Source organism: Cucumis melo, chromosome 2, assembly GCF_025177605.1.
Source record: "Cucumis melo cultivar AY chromosome 2, USDA_Cmelo_AY_1.0, whole genome shotgun sequence".
NCBI classification, from domain to species: domain Eukaryota; kingdom Viridiplantae; phylum Streptophyta; class Magnoliopsida; order Cucurbitales; family Cucurbitaceae; genus Cucumis; species Cucumis melo.
Genome location: NC_066858.1, coordinates 12207716 through 12224679, shown reverse-complemented (window position 1 = coordinate 12224679; position 16964 = coordinate 12207716). Strand labels below are relative to the sequence as shown.

At 34.8% G+C, this 16964-nt stretch overlaps 1 protein-coding gene across 1 annotated transcript; it reads right to left on the bottom strand.

The window, feature by feature from the left end:
• Positions 1-14513: 14513 nt before the first annotated feature.
• Positions 14514-16239, bottom strand: LOC103487271 (polygalacturonase-like). Its single transcript, XM_008445533.2, has 4 exons — positions 15699-16239; positions 15321-15610; positions 14994-15222; positions 14514-14893 (listed from the first exon to the last, which is right to left on the bottom strand). Exons 1-4 carry the CDS (start codon positions 16158-16160, stop codon positions 14675-14677), a joined length of 1200 nt encoding a protein of 399 aa, XP_008443755.1. The 5' UTR covers positions 16161-16239; the 3' UTR covers positions 14514-14674.
• Between the last annotated feature and the right edge of the window lie 725 nt (positions 16240-16964).

Genomic DNA, 16964 nt, shown 5'->3' with positions numbered 1-16964 from the left:
GGTAAAGATAATTTCAAATTTGATCCTAGCCTACTAGATATTAGGAAATTCATATCTTAATTGAGGTAGGATAAAAATAAATCTTACTAAAATCTTGTATAATGGTTCCATATGAGTTATCTAATAATTTCTTACTTCTTTTTTAATGTTCAATTTCCTTACTAATTTAGACACAATTAATGTAATGTGAGGGTACAAGATCTAAATGATCTTGCTAAATGATCGTTTAGATTTGTAGTGAAATAATAAGTTAAAGATGACACAATACCTAATAATATGAAGGAGAAGTATTAATACGAAGAAGAAACGCATGTATTCAACGAGAAATTCAAAACCAATAAGAAAATGATAGGCAAATATGTGTCAGTGTTGTTTACAAATGGTCATATGATAGATAGTGTCGATGGGGTTGATTATGATCAATCTCTATGAAAACTTAAATAGAATGTAGGATCTAATTTGGCGTAAACATATATTCGAAAGAGGAAGAAAAATAAATTAGTTAAAATGTGAGAGAATGTGGGTTTTTTTGTTAAAGGAAGAAAAATAAATTAGTATTAAATTTTAAAAACTTAAATTAATTAAAATGTGGAAGAAGATTAAATTAGTTAAAATAATTATTATTTAAATCGACTACCATAACATTTTTTAATTCAATTACTTTCTTTTTATTTAAATTCTTAATTTAACATATTTTAAACTTTTTAATTCAACACATTTTAACATTCAATGGTCACATTTTAAAATATATATATATATATATATATAATATAATATAATATAATATAATAATTAAAAATTAAATTTTACATTTTTTAAAGAGTAAATAATTAAATGAAGGATAGAAAATAAAAATATTTAAATAAGTTTTTTAAATTATAGAAAATAGAAATATTTAAATAAAAAAGTTTAAATAACAAAAAAGAAAGGAAATGGTGAGGATGAGGGACTCGCCCATCTCTTTGCTTTTTTTTTTTTAGATAAACTAATTTGGGCGAGTTTTGAGAACTCGCCCAATTAAAAAAAAATAAAAAAAAAGAAAAGTAGCAGTATTTTGGTAAATTGTTTTAGGATTGCATTATTTTCGTAATAAGTTTTAAAAACAGCTGTATTTTAATAAATTATCCCTTCATTTTGAGGTCCATGTCTTTTCTACTGATCACAATCTACATCATTCATTACCTATTTATAGTTTAATGGATCCTCTATGCCATCATCAGGTATGATGTTGGGGCAATTATTGACCTATTTATTTGCACCTTATTCTTAATCCATAGTATACATATAGTCATTATTTTGATATTTTTGTGCAGAATATGAAAGAAACTCTAATACGAATCCAACACAATAAAAATTAACTAAAACAGAGTTCGAAAGAAGAAGAACGAAAAAAAAAAATACAATTAGGTTTCATTGGTAAATATTCAAAAAATTGTGACACGCATCGGCCACCCACATGTGCAAGCCACCCTCAGGTCACAAGTTCGAACCCTAAGCACCATACTATTTTCCTAAATTTTCAAAGCCAAAACGCCGTTGTTTTGATCCTCGTCATGCAACCCAGACGTCACAGGTTTGAAACTCACTAGACGCGAAATAAAATCGGTTTATTAAAATTCTCTCGTCCGTGCAAGCTCATCAACCTCCGCAAACCACTGGCCACTACGCGTCACTTCTTGGTCGCACCCACCTCCTCTTCACTGGAGTTCGAATCTCCAGCATTTCATTTTTTTTAGAATTTCAGTGGTAATTTTGTAAATCTTTTGCAAAAATTCAAAAATTAACTAATTTCTTCATTAATTGGAGCGTGTGCGAGTGAGAGATCCCAAGTTCAAACTTTTTGGGCGGTTATTTTCCAATATTTTCTATATAAGCCTTAATTTCCCCTAAATCCACCATCAATTCACCAAAAAACCCTAAATTTTCTCAAAACTCTCTCAATTTTTCCAGAAAACTTCCCCTCATTCTGCCTTTTTTCCCTTAATTAATTTCCAACATTCTTTTTTCAATGGAAGGCTAATCTTCAAGAGGTAAATGGCAATGAGCTTTTCAAATTCTTGGAATTTTCCTTGTAAGTTTCCTTATTAATTAGACATGATTGAATCTTTGAATTTCTTGTTGTTTCTGTGAAATCATTAATTTTCTTGAACCAAGAACATTTCCTTCTTTCAGGTACAAGTGTTCCTTGCAATTTAATTCTTGAAATTGTTCTTGATTCACCAAATTGTATGCAAGATACTCCTTGTTTAGAAAATTAATGCAAGATTGATTTGATTATCCTTGTCTACACAAAAACTCAATTTATTTCTTGCTTCTAATCAAACATGTCAAATCTTGTAATTGATTATTGCTTAGGGAAATCACCTTGTTCTTGGCAATTTATCATTTAGTTGCATCAATTTTATGTGCACAATTAAATCCAATTAAATCATGGTTGAAATTTCTTTCTAAAAAGTATGAACGATACTTTGATTTTCTTTAAGAGCAAGAATTAGATGTTAGTTGTTAGTGCAAGAATACAATAAATGCTTGTAGTGGTAATCTCTTTTCTTGAATATTAATCAAGGCTCTTACAAGAATCAAGTAAGTTGATCTTGCAAGAACCTTGATCAAGAATCCCCTTTTGAAGCAAAAATCATTTCATACTTCTTCGATGATGAGAATTGAATAACACTCATTGTCCATCACCTCGTCTTTTTTCTCATAAGAGTTTAATTTCTACTTCTTTCTTTTGTGAATTGAATTTACATCTCAAATTTCCTTTGATTCTTGGTTCAATTTGATGTTCTTTATACTTTCTTTAATGCTTTACTTTTGCTCTAACAATATTTCTTTCATGCTTGATTTCAAGAAATTTCCCTACTTACCACCGAGACTCGGTAAAAAGTAAGGGCAAATCTTGGCAAGCATCCTACCCTTAGCTAGTTACATTTCATTTTTAAATATATTAGTGCTTGGTTTTAATGACCTTAACAATACATACTTTAATATGTATCATCTTTGCCCTGTCAAAAAAATAAAAATAAAAATTATGACACCTTTGCTGAGAATAGCACGACATAGTTTCTTTCTTGAATTTTTGCTTGCATATTTTTTTGTTAGGAATTTTTAGAAAGAATATTAGATTTGTAGCTTTTCTTTGATAGAAAAAAAAGTTGCATGCTATTTCTTTTTCTTTGCTTTCTTTAATTAGTGAATGACTAGGTTGTCTAATGCATCTAGTTTAGAATTTGTTGAAGATATAACCTTGCATGAAACAAGATTAAGGAAAGAAAAGAGAAAGCAAGTTAGTTCATCACATTTAGAATCTCACATCCATATTCTTGAACCAAGAATCAGTTGGGCTAAGCCCATGCAGGTCGACTAGTAAAGCTTGAAGAGCAGATGCTCTACCTAGTGGAAGTTTTTGACTCGATCCACTTCTTGGGATCCCGTCTTGAAGAAGTTTTTGAGAAAGTTAATTCTATTGAGGTGGTGACCAGTCGTCTCGATAGATTGCCCACACAAGAGTTGACACTCTAGAGACAAAAGTTGTAAGAATTTGTAACTATGAGCATGGGGACAGTTCGACGGGCTTTGTTACCCATATAGAAGAACGTTTTATTGAGCTAGATAGCTCTTAGAAGACGTTTTTGAAAATGATAAACAACATGTCAGAGGATTTTTGAGCTACCATTGCATTAGGAATGAAATCGCAGATGTGAGCATGAGGTGTACCTCATAATGTATGTAATCGCAAACTAAGCTCCAGCTGGAAGAGCAATCTCAGTTGATAGAATAAGGATCCCCAAACCCAAGCCCTTCTGTAGGGCAAGGGATGCAAAAAACCTTGGAGAAATTCATCTTTGATCTTGAGCAGTATTTCAATGCCACAAACACAGTCACTAAAGAAGCCAAAGTGACGTTGGCGACTATGCATCTGCTGAGCATGTAAAGTTATGGTGGAGATCCCAATATGTCGACATCAAGAAGGGCATTCAACAATCGACACTTGGGATAGTTTAAAGAAAGAGCTTTGCTCACAATTCTTCCCCGAGAATGTTGAAATTCTTACTCGGTGAAAATTACGTGAATTAAAACACACTGGCAATATTCGAGAGTATGTGAAGCAATTAGCGGGATTGATGTTGGACATATGTGATGTGTTAAAGAAAGATAAAGTTTTTTGTTTTGTCGAAGGCCTGAAACCGTGGGCAACGACCAAGTTATATGAACAAAGGGTCCAAGACCTCACATCAGCATATGTAATAGCTAAACGATTGTTTGATTTGTCCAATGAGTCAAGATGTGAGACATTAACAAAATTCCTCATTTGAAGGAAACAAGAACAACTGATTGAGTTATTCCATAGCTGTCGGGGGAGATAAACGTCCTAATGGAGACCGCAAGCCTCTCTAACCCAATACAAGGAACACATGGTGAAGACAAAATAATCCAAATTCATATAATCTTCCTCCTGTCTGTTTTGTATGTAAGGGACCACACCTGGGTAGAGAGTGTCTGAATTAGGCTGCCTTCAATGCCTTTCAAGCCTATTTAATCTTAGTTTCAAATGATAAATCGAGCAAGTAGAGGGTGAAGTTCCTAAAAAAGAAGGTGATAATCCATTAATGAGGGCCTTGAAGTTCTTATTGTCTCTCCAAAAGAAGGTGAGGGAGATGAGTGGGTTGGTAGAAAGGGGTTTGATGTACATTGACACCTAGATCAACCAAAAACAAACAGAAAGTACCATGGTCAATTTTGGTGCAACTCATAATTTTTTTTGTAAACAAGAAGCACGCCGATTAGAATTGAAAATCAAAAAAGTCACAGACAAGATGAAAGCTATTAATTTTAAAGCCTTGCCAATCATGGGAATATCGAAGAAGTCATCCCTAAAATTAGGCAAATGGAGAGGGGATGTTTATTTAGTCATGATTCGAATAGATGACTTCAACATGCTACTCGGTATCGAATTCCTCTTGAAACATAAAGTGATTCCCATGCCACTGGCTCAATGTATGGTGGTAACAAGCGGTTCTTCGACAATTGTGAATGAATATGTTGATGTAATATCTCATGAACTGCCAAAGTCACAGCCTCCTCGACAGGAGATTAATCACGAGATTGAGTATGTCCCAAGAGCCAAACCCCTAGCAAAGAACGCTTACCTAATGGCTCCACCTAACCTAGCTGAGTTCAAAAGACAGCTAGATGCGTTGTTGGCTGCTGAATTTATCAGACCTGTGAAAGCGTCCTATGGGGCTCCTATGTTGTTCCAAAAGAAGAAAGATGGGATGCTCTACTATGTATAAACTACCGGGCGTTAAACAAGGTTACAATTCGAAATAGGTATCCTCTCCCGATCATAAATGATTTGTTTGACCAGTTAAATGGAATTTAGTACCTTACAAAGCTCGACCGCCGATCAGGCTATTACGAGGTTCAAATAGCACAAAGGGATGAACTGAAGACTACTTATCTAATAAGGTATGGGGCCTTCAAGTTCCTCGTAATGACCTTCAACTTGACAAATGCCCTTGCAACCTTTTCAACCTTGATAAACCAAGTAATCCACAAGTATCTAGATCAGTTTGTGGTAGTTTATTTTAATGACATTGTGGTTTTCAATTCAAGTCTTGAAGAACACCCGGTCCATCTTCGATTAATCTTTTACAAGCTCTGACAGAATTAGTTATATGTTAAGAAGGATAAATGAGGTTTTGCTCAATAGCGTATCACTTTTCTAGGTCACGTCATTAATGTGAAAAGATTCGAATGGACGAAGATAAGTTACGAGCTATTAAGGAGTGGAAAGCTCCTACTTCTGTGATAAAGTTATGCTCCTTCCTTGGATTGGCTAATTACTATCATCGGTTCATTGAAGGATTCTTGAGAAGGACTGCTCCATTGACTAAGTTGTTGAAGAATTTCAAACTGCTTTTGACGAGTTAAAGACGACAATAATGAAGGGTCCTGTCCTCGGATTGGTTGGTGCGTCTAAGTCATTTGTAGTTGAGACCGACGCGTCTGGCTTTGACCTTGGAGGCGTCCTTACCCAAGAGGTCATCTAATAGCTTACAAGAGTCGTAAGCTTAATAATGTTAAAAGGAGGTATACTGTCTCCAAGAAAGAATGCTTGTAATGTCCATTATATGTGGGCTTGAAGGGTAATATTTATTGGAATCACCATTCGTAGTGAAATCCGACAACAGTGTTATCTGTCACTTCTTCAGCCAACCTAAGTTGACCTCTAAGCAAACGAGGTGGTAAGAATTTTTGGCTAAATTTGACTTCAAGTTTGAACACAAGAAATGAACCAACAATCAAACTCCTAATGCCATTGGTCGTAAAGGCTAGCACATGCATCCCTATGTATTCTAGCTCCCATTCTTAATAGCAAGGTTGATGCATTGATGCGCAATATCATTAGGGGGTTTATTTAAAAAGATCCCTCTACCCAAGATGTTATTGCTCTAGCCAAAGTTGGTAAAGCAAGACAATTTTGGGTCGAAGAAGACTTGTTATTGACGAGAAGAAACCGGTTGTATGTTCAAAAAGCAGGCGATCTGAGGAATATGCTATTACACAAATTTCATGACACATTGTGGGTAGGCCATCTTAAGTGGTAACATACCTATGCACTATTGAAGAAGGCTACTTCTGGTCTAACATGCGAGATGATGTCATGCAGTATCGAAGATGTGCCTTATCTGTCAACAGGATAAGATATAGAAAACAAAAGTTGTTGGACTTCTTAAAACTCTACCAGTTTCGACAAGACCTTGAGAGAGTGTTTCTATAGACTTCATCACTCATCTGCCTAAGGTAGGCAACTTTGAGGTCATCTTGGTCATCATTGATCGGTTTTCAAAATATGGCACCTTTTTTCCCATTACCAAGTTATGTTCAATCAAATTTACGGTCCAGTTGTTCTTCGGACATGTTGTAAAGATATGGAAAGTACTGACAAGTATTGTGAGCGATAGAGATGGTAGATTCATTGTCACTTTTTGGACAAAATTATATACCTTCTTGGGGACAAATCTGAATATATTTTCAAGCACCCATCCCCAGATCGACAGTCAAACCGAGTGATTCAACTGTATGCTCAAAGAATATCTACATCATTTTGTAGACGTGGCCCAATTTTGTTTCAATGCTCCGACGAGTTTGTCAACTGGGAGAAGCCCGTTTGAGATTATTTGTGTTAGGCAACTGGTATTTCCGTACCTTGTAAATCATCATATGTAGGGAAGAATCTCTAGGCTCACAACTTTATGAAGAATGAAAATAGATGACAGACATCGCTCGGGCATACCTAGAGAAAGCCTCAAGGTAGATGAAGAAGTGGGCAATTAACATGACTCACCCCCTTGAGTTTCGGGCAGAAGATCAAGTCCTCATCAACTGCGACTAGAACAGATTCAATTTCGAGGATCAAAGACCAGCGCCTCGTTAGAAAACATGAGGGACCAGTGGAAGTGTGAAAAAGGGTGGGGAATGCATCTTAAAGAGTGTCGTTGCCCACATGGATGAAAATCCATCCAATAATTCATGTGAGTAATTTAAAGCCCTGCCATGAAGATGTCGAGGACATGCAACGCAATGTCTTAGTTTGACCAACCATCAACCTCAGTCAGAAAAAAGACAAAGATGTTGAAGAAATCCTGGCCGAGCGAGTAAGAAAGGGTCAAAAACCCACAAGAAGGATCCATGAGTACCTGGTAAAATGGAAGAACCTTCTTATTGAAGAACCTTCTTGTGAAAGAAACTAGTTGGGAACGTGTCGAAGACCTAGAAGCCTGGATGCAGAAGATCAAAGAGTTCAAGCTTCGAAAGTCAATAGGGACGTCAACTAATTAAGTGTGGGAGAATGTCACGAGCACACTTGTCCAGGGTGTTGTTTGCATATGGATGTATGCCCAAATACCCGTAATTCACCTTGCCTTTATGTTTTGTACTTAGTATAGTCTATTGGTTTCCTTTTTATGTCAAGACCTAGGATATGACATTTCAGCAATTTCATATGCAAACCTGTCAAAGCTAAAAATGTTCAAAATGTATTACATGAGAGACGTAGTAGTTGAGTCCCGAACCAAACCTTGTCACACTTTTGTAGACTAAACTTTCTTTGCAATTAACGGTCTTTAATGCTTTCTTAAATGATGTTTTCAATGATTTCCTTCCTCTCACATTTTTATAAATAATTTTCTCAAGAACGTGAAGGGAGGCTACCTCATAAAGTAAGTTTGTCTACGATTTTTGGATTTTACACGGCTGACTTGTTGACGGAGTAAAATAAGTACCGCATATTTGCCCGTCCCATGTTTGAAAGATTGCAATTGTGACATGCAGTAACCCCTATGCTAAAAGATGCGTATGAATGACCCAGACATGCGGTTGAATGGAGCGCATGATAACCCTTGTATGTGGTTAGCACTTGGCAGCCTATGTCAAAACCCTACGTACGGGCCAGCCTTTGTGCTGTCCATGCTTTCACACCAACCTATGTCAAAAGGCATGTTTTTAGCCATTTTGGTAATTTTTTGCATTTTCAAGTAAAGTTTTGATATTTTCATGATCAAGGGGAATCACTATGTCTAATTACCATTATTTTTAGGTCAAGAAGAAATCAGACAAATCTATATGCCGAGGATCTAAACTTGTATCTGTGAGTGAAAATGAACTTCTAAAAGTGGTTTTTAGCCATGTTTCATAAGCTATCATTTAAAGAATGCTTTGAGCTAAATATTTAAGATATATTTATTTACATTGAAATTTAACAAGCATATCTTTGAAAAGTTAACATACTTTGAATTTTCGAATTGTGAATTATTTCTGAAGCATGTGATTTGTCTAAAGTATTTGACGAGGCATGATTATTGAGGAATATTAATGACTTTCAAGGAAAAATGAGTTTTACAAGATAAGGTTATGGTTTATGGTTCGCTTTATGCAAAAAAATTCTTTAACGTATTGAAACATTTTTTATAAAGCTTATGATTTTAAACCCTGAACCCTAAAAAAGCTTGAGTATTTTAAAGAGCTTGGAAGGTTAGGTTTTGAGTGAAGTTAAGATGGGAAATCAATACTCAAGTAGTGTTGTTTTAAGTATGTCATGGTAGTTGGGAAGAAGGAAAACTAAGGAAGAATGGAAAAGTTGAGGTTGAAGGTGTGATGGGATGATGGAAGAAAAGATGAGGAAAAGATGGTTGTTAGCTAAGTGACATAGTTTGAGTGTCATGGTAGCCGAAGTAAGCACATTGAAAAGGGAATTCCGAGACAACCTTGTAAGGTCATGGCCGGAATTTGATACAGAAGGTTGATCCCAGGCCAAAACTTGGTCTTGCTGGACTGAGAGAAAAGACAGAATGCATTTCATTTAAGGATCTCGAGTAGTCGTGTGAAATCTCGGATAAGATTGAAGACAGAAGCGTACTCTCGTGGCCATCTTGGTACTTGTTTAGTCAAGATGAAGGACAAAAAGCTTAAGATGTTGAAAACTCAGGCAATCTCGAAGTCGTGTCGAGCTGAGATTGGAAGCACAGAGTAAAAGTTAAAGAGCACTCAGGCCATTCCAAGGTTGTGCTTAGTTGAGACTTAAGACATAACATGATTTATTTGAGATCTCGGGCATAAGTCAAATTTTTTTGGCTAAGAATACAATTGTCTTAAGCATGTTTAATGCATCTTGCGGTAAGTAGGAGCTGGATTAGGAAGTAGGAGTTGGATTAAGGAAACTAAGAGACAAATTAAGGATGTTAGAGGTGTACTCATTTCAATTTCATGCAAGGGTCCACAATAAATAGCCAACTTCAAAATAGGATATTTCACAATCCATTCGTGCCATTTAACTCAAATTGATTTCAAAAGATCATAAGTTGAGTCTAGTTTCTAGAATAGGGTTGTCGATCAAATTTAAAGGAAGGAGGGTTGCGTTCAAGCAAAGAGAAGGCAAGAAGGTCACTTATTAGAAGAATCTAAGCAATGTGCACTTCTCGGAGTCCTCAAAATGTACCCTTTAAAATTTTAAGCTGAAATTTTGAGGCAAGAAATTAAAGACAGTTTAAAAAAGTTTGTAAAAGACAGTTTTCCATTTTGAGGTCTGGATCAAAAGTTATAAGCATTCAAAGTCAAGTGTTGAAATTTAGAAATTTCACAGTTTTTGGTCAAGGGCTGAGTGGCTGAGCATCACTGCATGGAAGGGTCGGACGTGCATGTGCAAAGGGAGTAAAGGAGAATTAGGAAGGAATTCTAAGTCAAGGATCGAACCAAGTACTGTGAGTGACAAGATGATTTCTAAAGAAGTTTTTAATGCATGGTTTATTAATTGCTATTTTAGTTGAATGTTTAAGCTTTACTAATATTGACGAGATTTGCAAGCAAGATTTCATGTTTCAGTTAGAATACCTTAAATGTGTTTGAGCTAGTAAACAATGAGTTATGAATATGCTTTAAGTTTCTAAGAAAGAGTCGTTCATTGTTTTAGAATGACATTTGCAAAAGCATGAATTTGATGAGAAAGGTTTTTAGTAAGAAAATCATGTTTGTTCTGTATACCGAGATGTTGATAGTCAATGTGCACAATCAGGGGTATGTGACTTTGCTGACCACTTAGCTTGCTACTACCGAGTTCCGGCAGGATAGTATGAATAGAGCTCTGCTAACTTAATTGAGATTGACCATGATATAGTCATGACCAAGTTTCCAAGGTATAGAATTAACAGGAATAAATAAGCAAAGATTTGTTTTAGAAAGAAAAAGAGGTATTTAAAGATAGAAAGAGTTATTTAAAGAAAAAAAGAGATTACTACCAAGTGAAAGGTTTTAGAAATTCTATGTTATGTTTTCTATTTGTTAAATTATTTATGTTAAGAGTTAAACTTTAAAGGATTTACTGTTTAAAGCATGTTTTATAAAATTGTCATTCACTAAGTCTTTTGACATACCCTTTAAAATATTTTTCCCACTTTCAAGTACAAATTTTGTAACTCGGGGTGCTAAGCTTACTGTTGTCAAGCCACTCAGTAATTACTGGTTTTAAAGAGTTATTAGAATAAATTTTAAATTCTGCTGTTATAATTGGTGATGTATCTTGTTAGAATTAGAATTGATAAGATTATGTATAATTTATTGGTTTTCATGCAAATCTAAGTTCTTAAGATTTTTTTTTTGTAAAATTATTTCTTAAAAGTTATTTCGTTATACGGGTTGCATCTTCGTTTTTGTTAAAATAACTATTTTTTATTTCCACCTGCAATTTATTTAAGGATTAGAGGTTATGGGTCAGCTGATGTTGTTCAAGAGGGAAATGATATCAATTGATTTCATGTCATCTCTCGGGTTGGGAGTAGGTGATTCGGAAGGAGGTGTGACCATGATTTTATACATGTTTTTGTCTAATCCAAGTTATCTCAAATAGCCCTACGTGACCATGATTTTATACATGTTTTTGTCTAATCCAAGTTATCTCAAATAGCCCTACGGGGTAGTTTATGGGGCACCGATAAATTTAAGATAAAGATAGTTATCTCTGAGGAATAAAGTTAGGGATGTCTATCTCTAAGGAACAGAGTTGGGGATGCCCATCTATGAGGTCTGGATATGGTATTGATTTAGCTCTGCCATCTCTTGAGATGTACATTCTTAGGTTTTCAACAAGGAAAAACCAGTACTAGAGATACTGCGTTTTCTAATTGTTTAACAAGCTAGTGTGTCTATCTACCGTTATGATTATTATTTAAATGTTTATGAAATGATGTTTAAAAATCTAGTCACTCACTAGGCTCTTTAAGCTCATACTTTCCAAAATGTTTTCTACTTTCCAAGTAGAGGTGGTGTTCTCAGCGTCTGACATGCTGTTGTCTGTTTGCTGAAAGATTCCTTCTTTTCGTATGTTGTCTAGTTGTTTTAAAGTTATGTACATTTGGACTTATGATTATGCTAGACTTAAGCTGGAGTCCGTCGTGGGTGGACTTTGTTTCCATGTAATTATAGGTTGTGTTAAATGTCTGGTATATGTCGATATAAGACAAACTCGTTTGTTAATAAATCGGTTCCCCTGTAGTTTTGTATATAAGTTGTGTTGTTTGCTTCAGGATATGTTTCATATAGAAGTTAGAGAGTAAGGGTTAGCTAGTCTCATTTCGGAGGAAGGATATCGATTGACTTTATGCCATCTTTCGTGTTGAAAGAAGGTGGCCTAGAAAAGGGTGTGAAAGTTTTAACTGTATTCTTCTCCACATAAGCACAACAAATTGCACCTTCATGGATGTACGAGAAATATATGCTCGTTAGCATTCACATCAATAACAGAAAACCACTATGTGCACATAAGGACATAACTCCATAAAAAACGTGCTTGAAAACTTAGCTCAAAACACATGGTTGCTTTAAATCTCTTTTATATCTCATATTCGTAAACATGCTTGAAATAGTTTATAAACTATTTATTAAATTAGTCAGAATACTTAAACATTGGGAACTTTTAGCTTTAAACTCATATTTATAAATAAATATTGAAAACCATTTTGTCACTCACAAGCTATCGGCACGTATGGTTTAAAATTCGACTTAGAAATTTTAAGCATTAAAGTAAAACATTTTAATGCAAGTCACTTACAGACTCGTGGTTCAACTCCTTAGCTTCAAAATCCATCAAATCTTTCTTGTTCTATAATAATCACATTTAAACCTTAATTAATATCTTGACTTTAGAAAATATCCATTCTTTACTCAAAATTGACAAATATATCAAAAACAGCTAAAAAATGCCCTTCTGGCAAGGTTGGCTCGTAGAGTATGGGCGGTATAGTGCCTAGAGTGCCCGCAGGACTCTGGGAAGCCTTGTCCGTGCTAACCTTGCACTTAGCACGTTAAGTGCCCCATGGCTGCACACCTTACGCATTGCGTGCATCCTTGCTCGTAGGGCATACCATAAGGTCAAGGTACGCACTTCACATCGTCTAGCCATGCACTTGCCCTGATACTTGCATGCTCAAATGTCCAATTAACCTCTTTTTGCCTGACTTGTGCGCCAAGCTCAGCTTGCCCTCCTTAACACTCGACCAAGCCTCAACTCAGCCCAAAATTTCCTGTCTCATCGAGAACGTAAGTCCAACTTTAGAGATCAATAACTCAAATGAGGAAATTTCCTTCTACAAAGTCGTTTAGAATTGTCTTACATATCTCACCTTCAAATCTTAGATTCTAAATCCAAGTAGTTTGTTATGTAGCCCTACAAAACTCAAAAATGTTGCTATTCATCTAAGAAACAACCTTCAAGGCTTTTCTTTAATGGTTTAAGGTCCTTGTGTCCCCTTTGTTTGGCAGCCAATCCTTTAAAACTAGACTCATACAAGGAGCGTTTGCAATTGTATTATAAAAAACGTGCTAATAAATTGTGAGAACTTCCTCCTTAAAGTTTCCTTAAATACTGATAATCGAAAAGCAGTCTTAAGCCACCTCCCATTTGCCATTTTTCTAAACTTCTGCATGCCTAGAGACCTAGAATCCACCTCAAAGAGCACTACCAAAATGCCCAAACATCGCTTGGTCGCTTGGCATCCAAAATCAAAACGTATAGCTTTCTACATAGCTCACTTGGCCTACTCACACGAGCCTCAATGCATCATGTTTCCTAGCCTTGACACATGCTACTTTTCCTTGGCCGATACAAGTTTTCTCAATAGCCCTACGGGGTAGGATGTTAGGCAGCAAAGAATTTGAGGCAAGGACACTTATCTATGAAGCACAAAGGTAGGGACACCTATCTCTGAGGTAGAGTAAGGAATGCCCATCTTTGAGGTAGGATTTGATATTGATTCGCTCTATCATCTCTTGAGGAATGGATTCTTAGGTTTTAGATGAAGAAAAACCAGTATTTGAGGAGTTGTTTTCTAAATTTTTGCCAAGGAATGTAATAAAAATATTTTTTATGATTGTTGACAAATGTTTTTGAAACATTGTTTTAAAAACCGAGTCACTCTTCTTTACGTTTGTTGTCCAGTTGTTTTGAACTAATGTACATACAGTCATGTAATTGTATTGGACTAGAGTTAGCGTTGTCGATATATTTTGTATTTAAGTTAGTCAGGGTTGGGTTAAATGGTTTCGACAAGTCAACAGTAAAAAATACTACATCATACTGTTACAAAAATTTCATTCAGTTAGGAGATTGTTCAAGATATTTTCTCTTCCTCTGTCGCCGTGTGTAAATTCATTGTAAATTTACATTTTTTTCCTTTTATTATTCTTTCCATAATTAAAAGGGATTTTTAAGTATAAAAGCAAGTTTTGCCTTGATTGAAAATTATGAAAAACGAAGACAATTTCTCTCCAAAATTTTCAGAAATATTCAATCACTGAGTTGTTAGACGTCTCGATTTTTGACTCATCTGCCCCAAGGTAACCATCTAGGTATTTTAATTAATATTAAACCGTTAATCTACCCAATTCAAGCTTTTAAGTATTACTTAAGTTTTCTTCATCTTTACTGTCTGTAAGATTTATCCATAACAATTAAAGTATTGTTTTCTAAAATAACAATATATTCAATAATTTATTAATGAATATCAATAAAATTTTCATGATACAACAAATATACGTACTTTCAATCATAACATAAATATTTTGCATAATAATAACATATACACATTCAAACCCAATATATAGTTCGTAACTAGCTGTTTCTTCAGAAGCAAGCAGTGGGTTGAACTTGACCAACTACAACTCCTCTTGCATTGTAACATCTAGCTTCGGTCGTTTGATTCTTATATGTAAGACTTATATTCTCTAACTTTATTCCAATACATGGATTTGTTGGACTACAATCAAACATGATTGCAACGGTAGTGGTTGATGTTCCATGGATGTCTTGGTATGTCACATTACTGATTTTAATCCCAGAAGCCTATAAATAATATAGATTAGATAAGAAGATCAGAAAAAAGAAGTTGGAAATTTTTTATATAATTGATTATTAGAGCATCTTAAATTTATCAAATTCATACCTTGCCTGGACAAGCTTTGTGAGTTGGACAATAATTCTGATCGATAACAATCGGATTATGAACATTGTTCATTACAATATGCTGGAAAATAATGTTGGTAGCAAACCCATTGCTAGGCTTCCCCCATGTTTTGATTCGTACCCCATTTTTAGTGCGCGAAAATACAACATTTTTTACGGTAACATTTTGCACCCCAATCTCTGTTACATCTTTTCCCAGACTACCAATGCTGCAAATTATACCAACAAAAGTATTGCACAAACATTTTACAAGAAGTTACCAATAATTTATTACATAAATTATCTTAATAACTAAAAATATGTTTACCTTATTCCATGGCCGGGTCCACAGGAGATATTTTCAATTTGTAAGTTGGAAATACCAGGACCGACAGAAATGCAATCATCTCCGGTTCCTATCTTGGAATTTATAATGGTCACATTAGACGATGATTGCACATGAATTCCGTCGGTATTAGGACTATTACTCGAGGCCGAGACCCTAAGTCCTTTAATTATCACATTTTTGCATCCATTTATGGTTATATGGAACATTTGGCTATTAAGTGATTTTAGATTATTGATCACTACATTTTTTGAGTTGGAGAATTCAAGGGTCTGTAATACACATAAGAGACAAAATAATTTAATGAAGAATAATATGCATAAACCAATTTGATACAAATTGATTAGTTAATTCACATACCGTGGCCCCAGTTGGGCAAAGAGTGTTATAAGAAGAATTCTTGCAAGCCCATAAGGCAGCTCCATGCCCATCGAGATTACCACCTAAGATAGTAATTCCATCAACATGCCTAAACAAGATCCAAGCTTCAGAGTTTCCAATAACTACAAAGTCAGAGGGAGCCTCCAAAGTGCCATCTATACGAAAGATGATTCCCTTGTTGTTGCAAGGTCCGCTGAATGTTACATTTTTAATGTAATATCTTCCTCGTGGAACATAAATAGTGACCTTTTCTGTGGAGGCACAAGCATTAGCCCATGCCATTTGAAATGCTTGTGTAGAGTCAGTCGTTCCATCACCTTTCCCTCCAAAGTTAACAACATTGTAAGATGACGTCTCAACAAAAATACTCCAGTTGCTTAATCCCACTAAAAATATGAATAAAAGCAGACTATGGTTGTTATCAAGTTGGATGATCGTCATCTTAATACATTTTTCTTTTCCTAGTTTCTCAAAATGCTTAATTGTGGTTGTGGGAGAGAAAAAGGATGATGAAGTAGAACTAAGTATGGATTTTGTGAAATAAAAAGAAATTGTGTGGTGGTATTTATAGGATGTTCATCTTTATCAAAGAAACAACAAAATAAGGCGAATCATAAAATAATAAATAATAAGATAGAGTTATGTTGTCACCTCATTTTTAATTTTAATTATTGTATGGGAGATGGCCAATTAAACCGAGTAGCTTATACATTAAGAACAATTAAGGAATTCGTTTGACTAAGCCCCAACAATTTTTTAATTTGAAAAAAAAAATGTTGAAAACTATTCCAACTGTGCAAGGATGTTTTATAATATGCAATTTCTGAGTGTATATAATTAATCTCATAATGGGATTGGGACTTGCGTATTAAGTAGATTAACATTGACGCTAAAACAACGATTTTAGGTTGAGGTAAGGGTGTATACGCCCAACACAAACTAAGGCCACGGTGTTTGTTTAATTAAATAACAAAACAAAAATCGTTAATTATTGCATTTATTTGAGAATACAGCAGTTTTTTTTTTTAATCATTTTGCATGTTTTACAAGCACACTGCAGCCTCCAGCTTTCTCCAATTTTACTTCAAACTATTGGCCACCAAATCAAATTATAAACTATCAATAAATCTAAATCCTAACCTCCAACCCCTAAAATAATAATTTAATATTTAAATTTTATTCTAATATTACGTCAATTACATAAATGTAACAAAACATACAAATATTTACGGTCTCTATAACAAA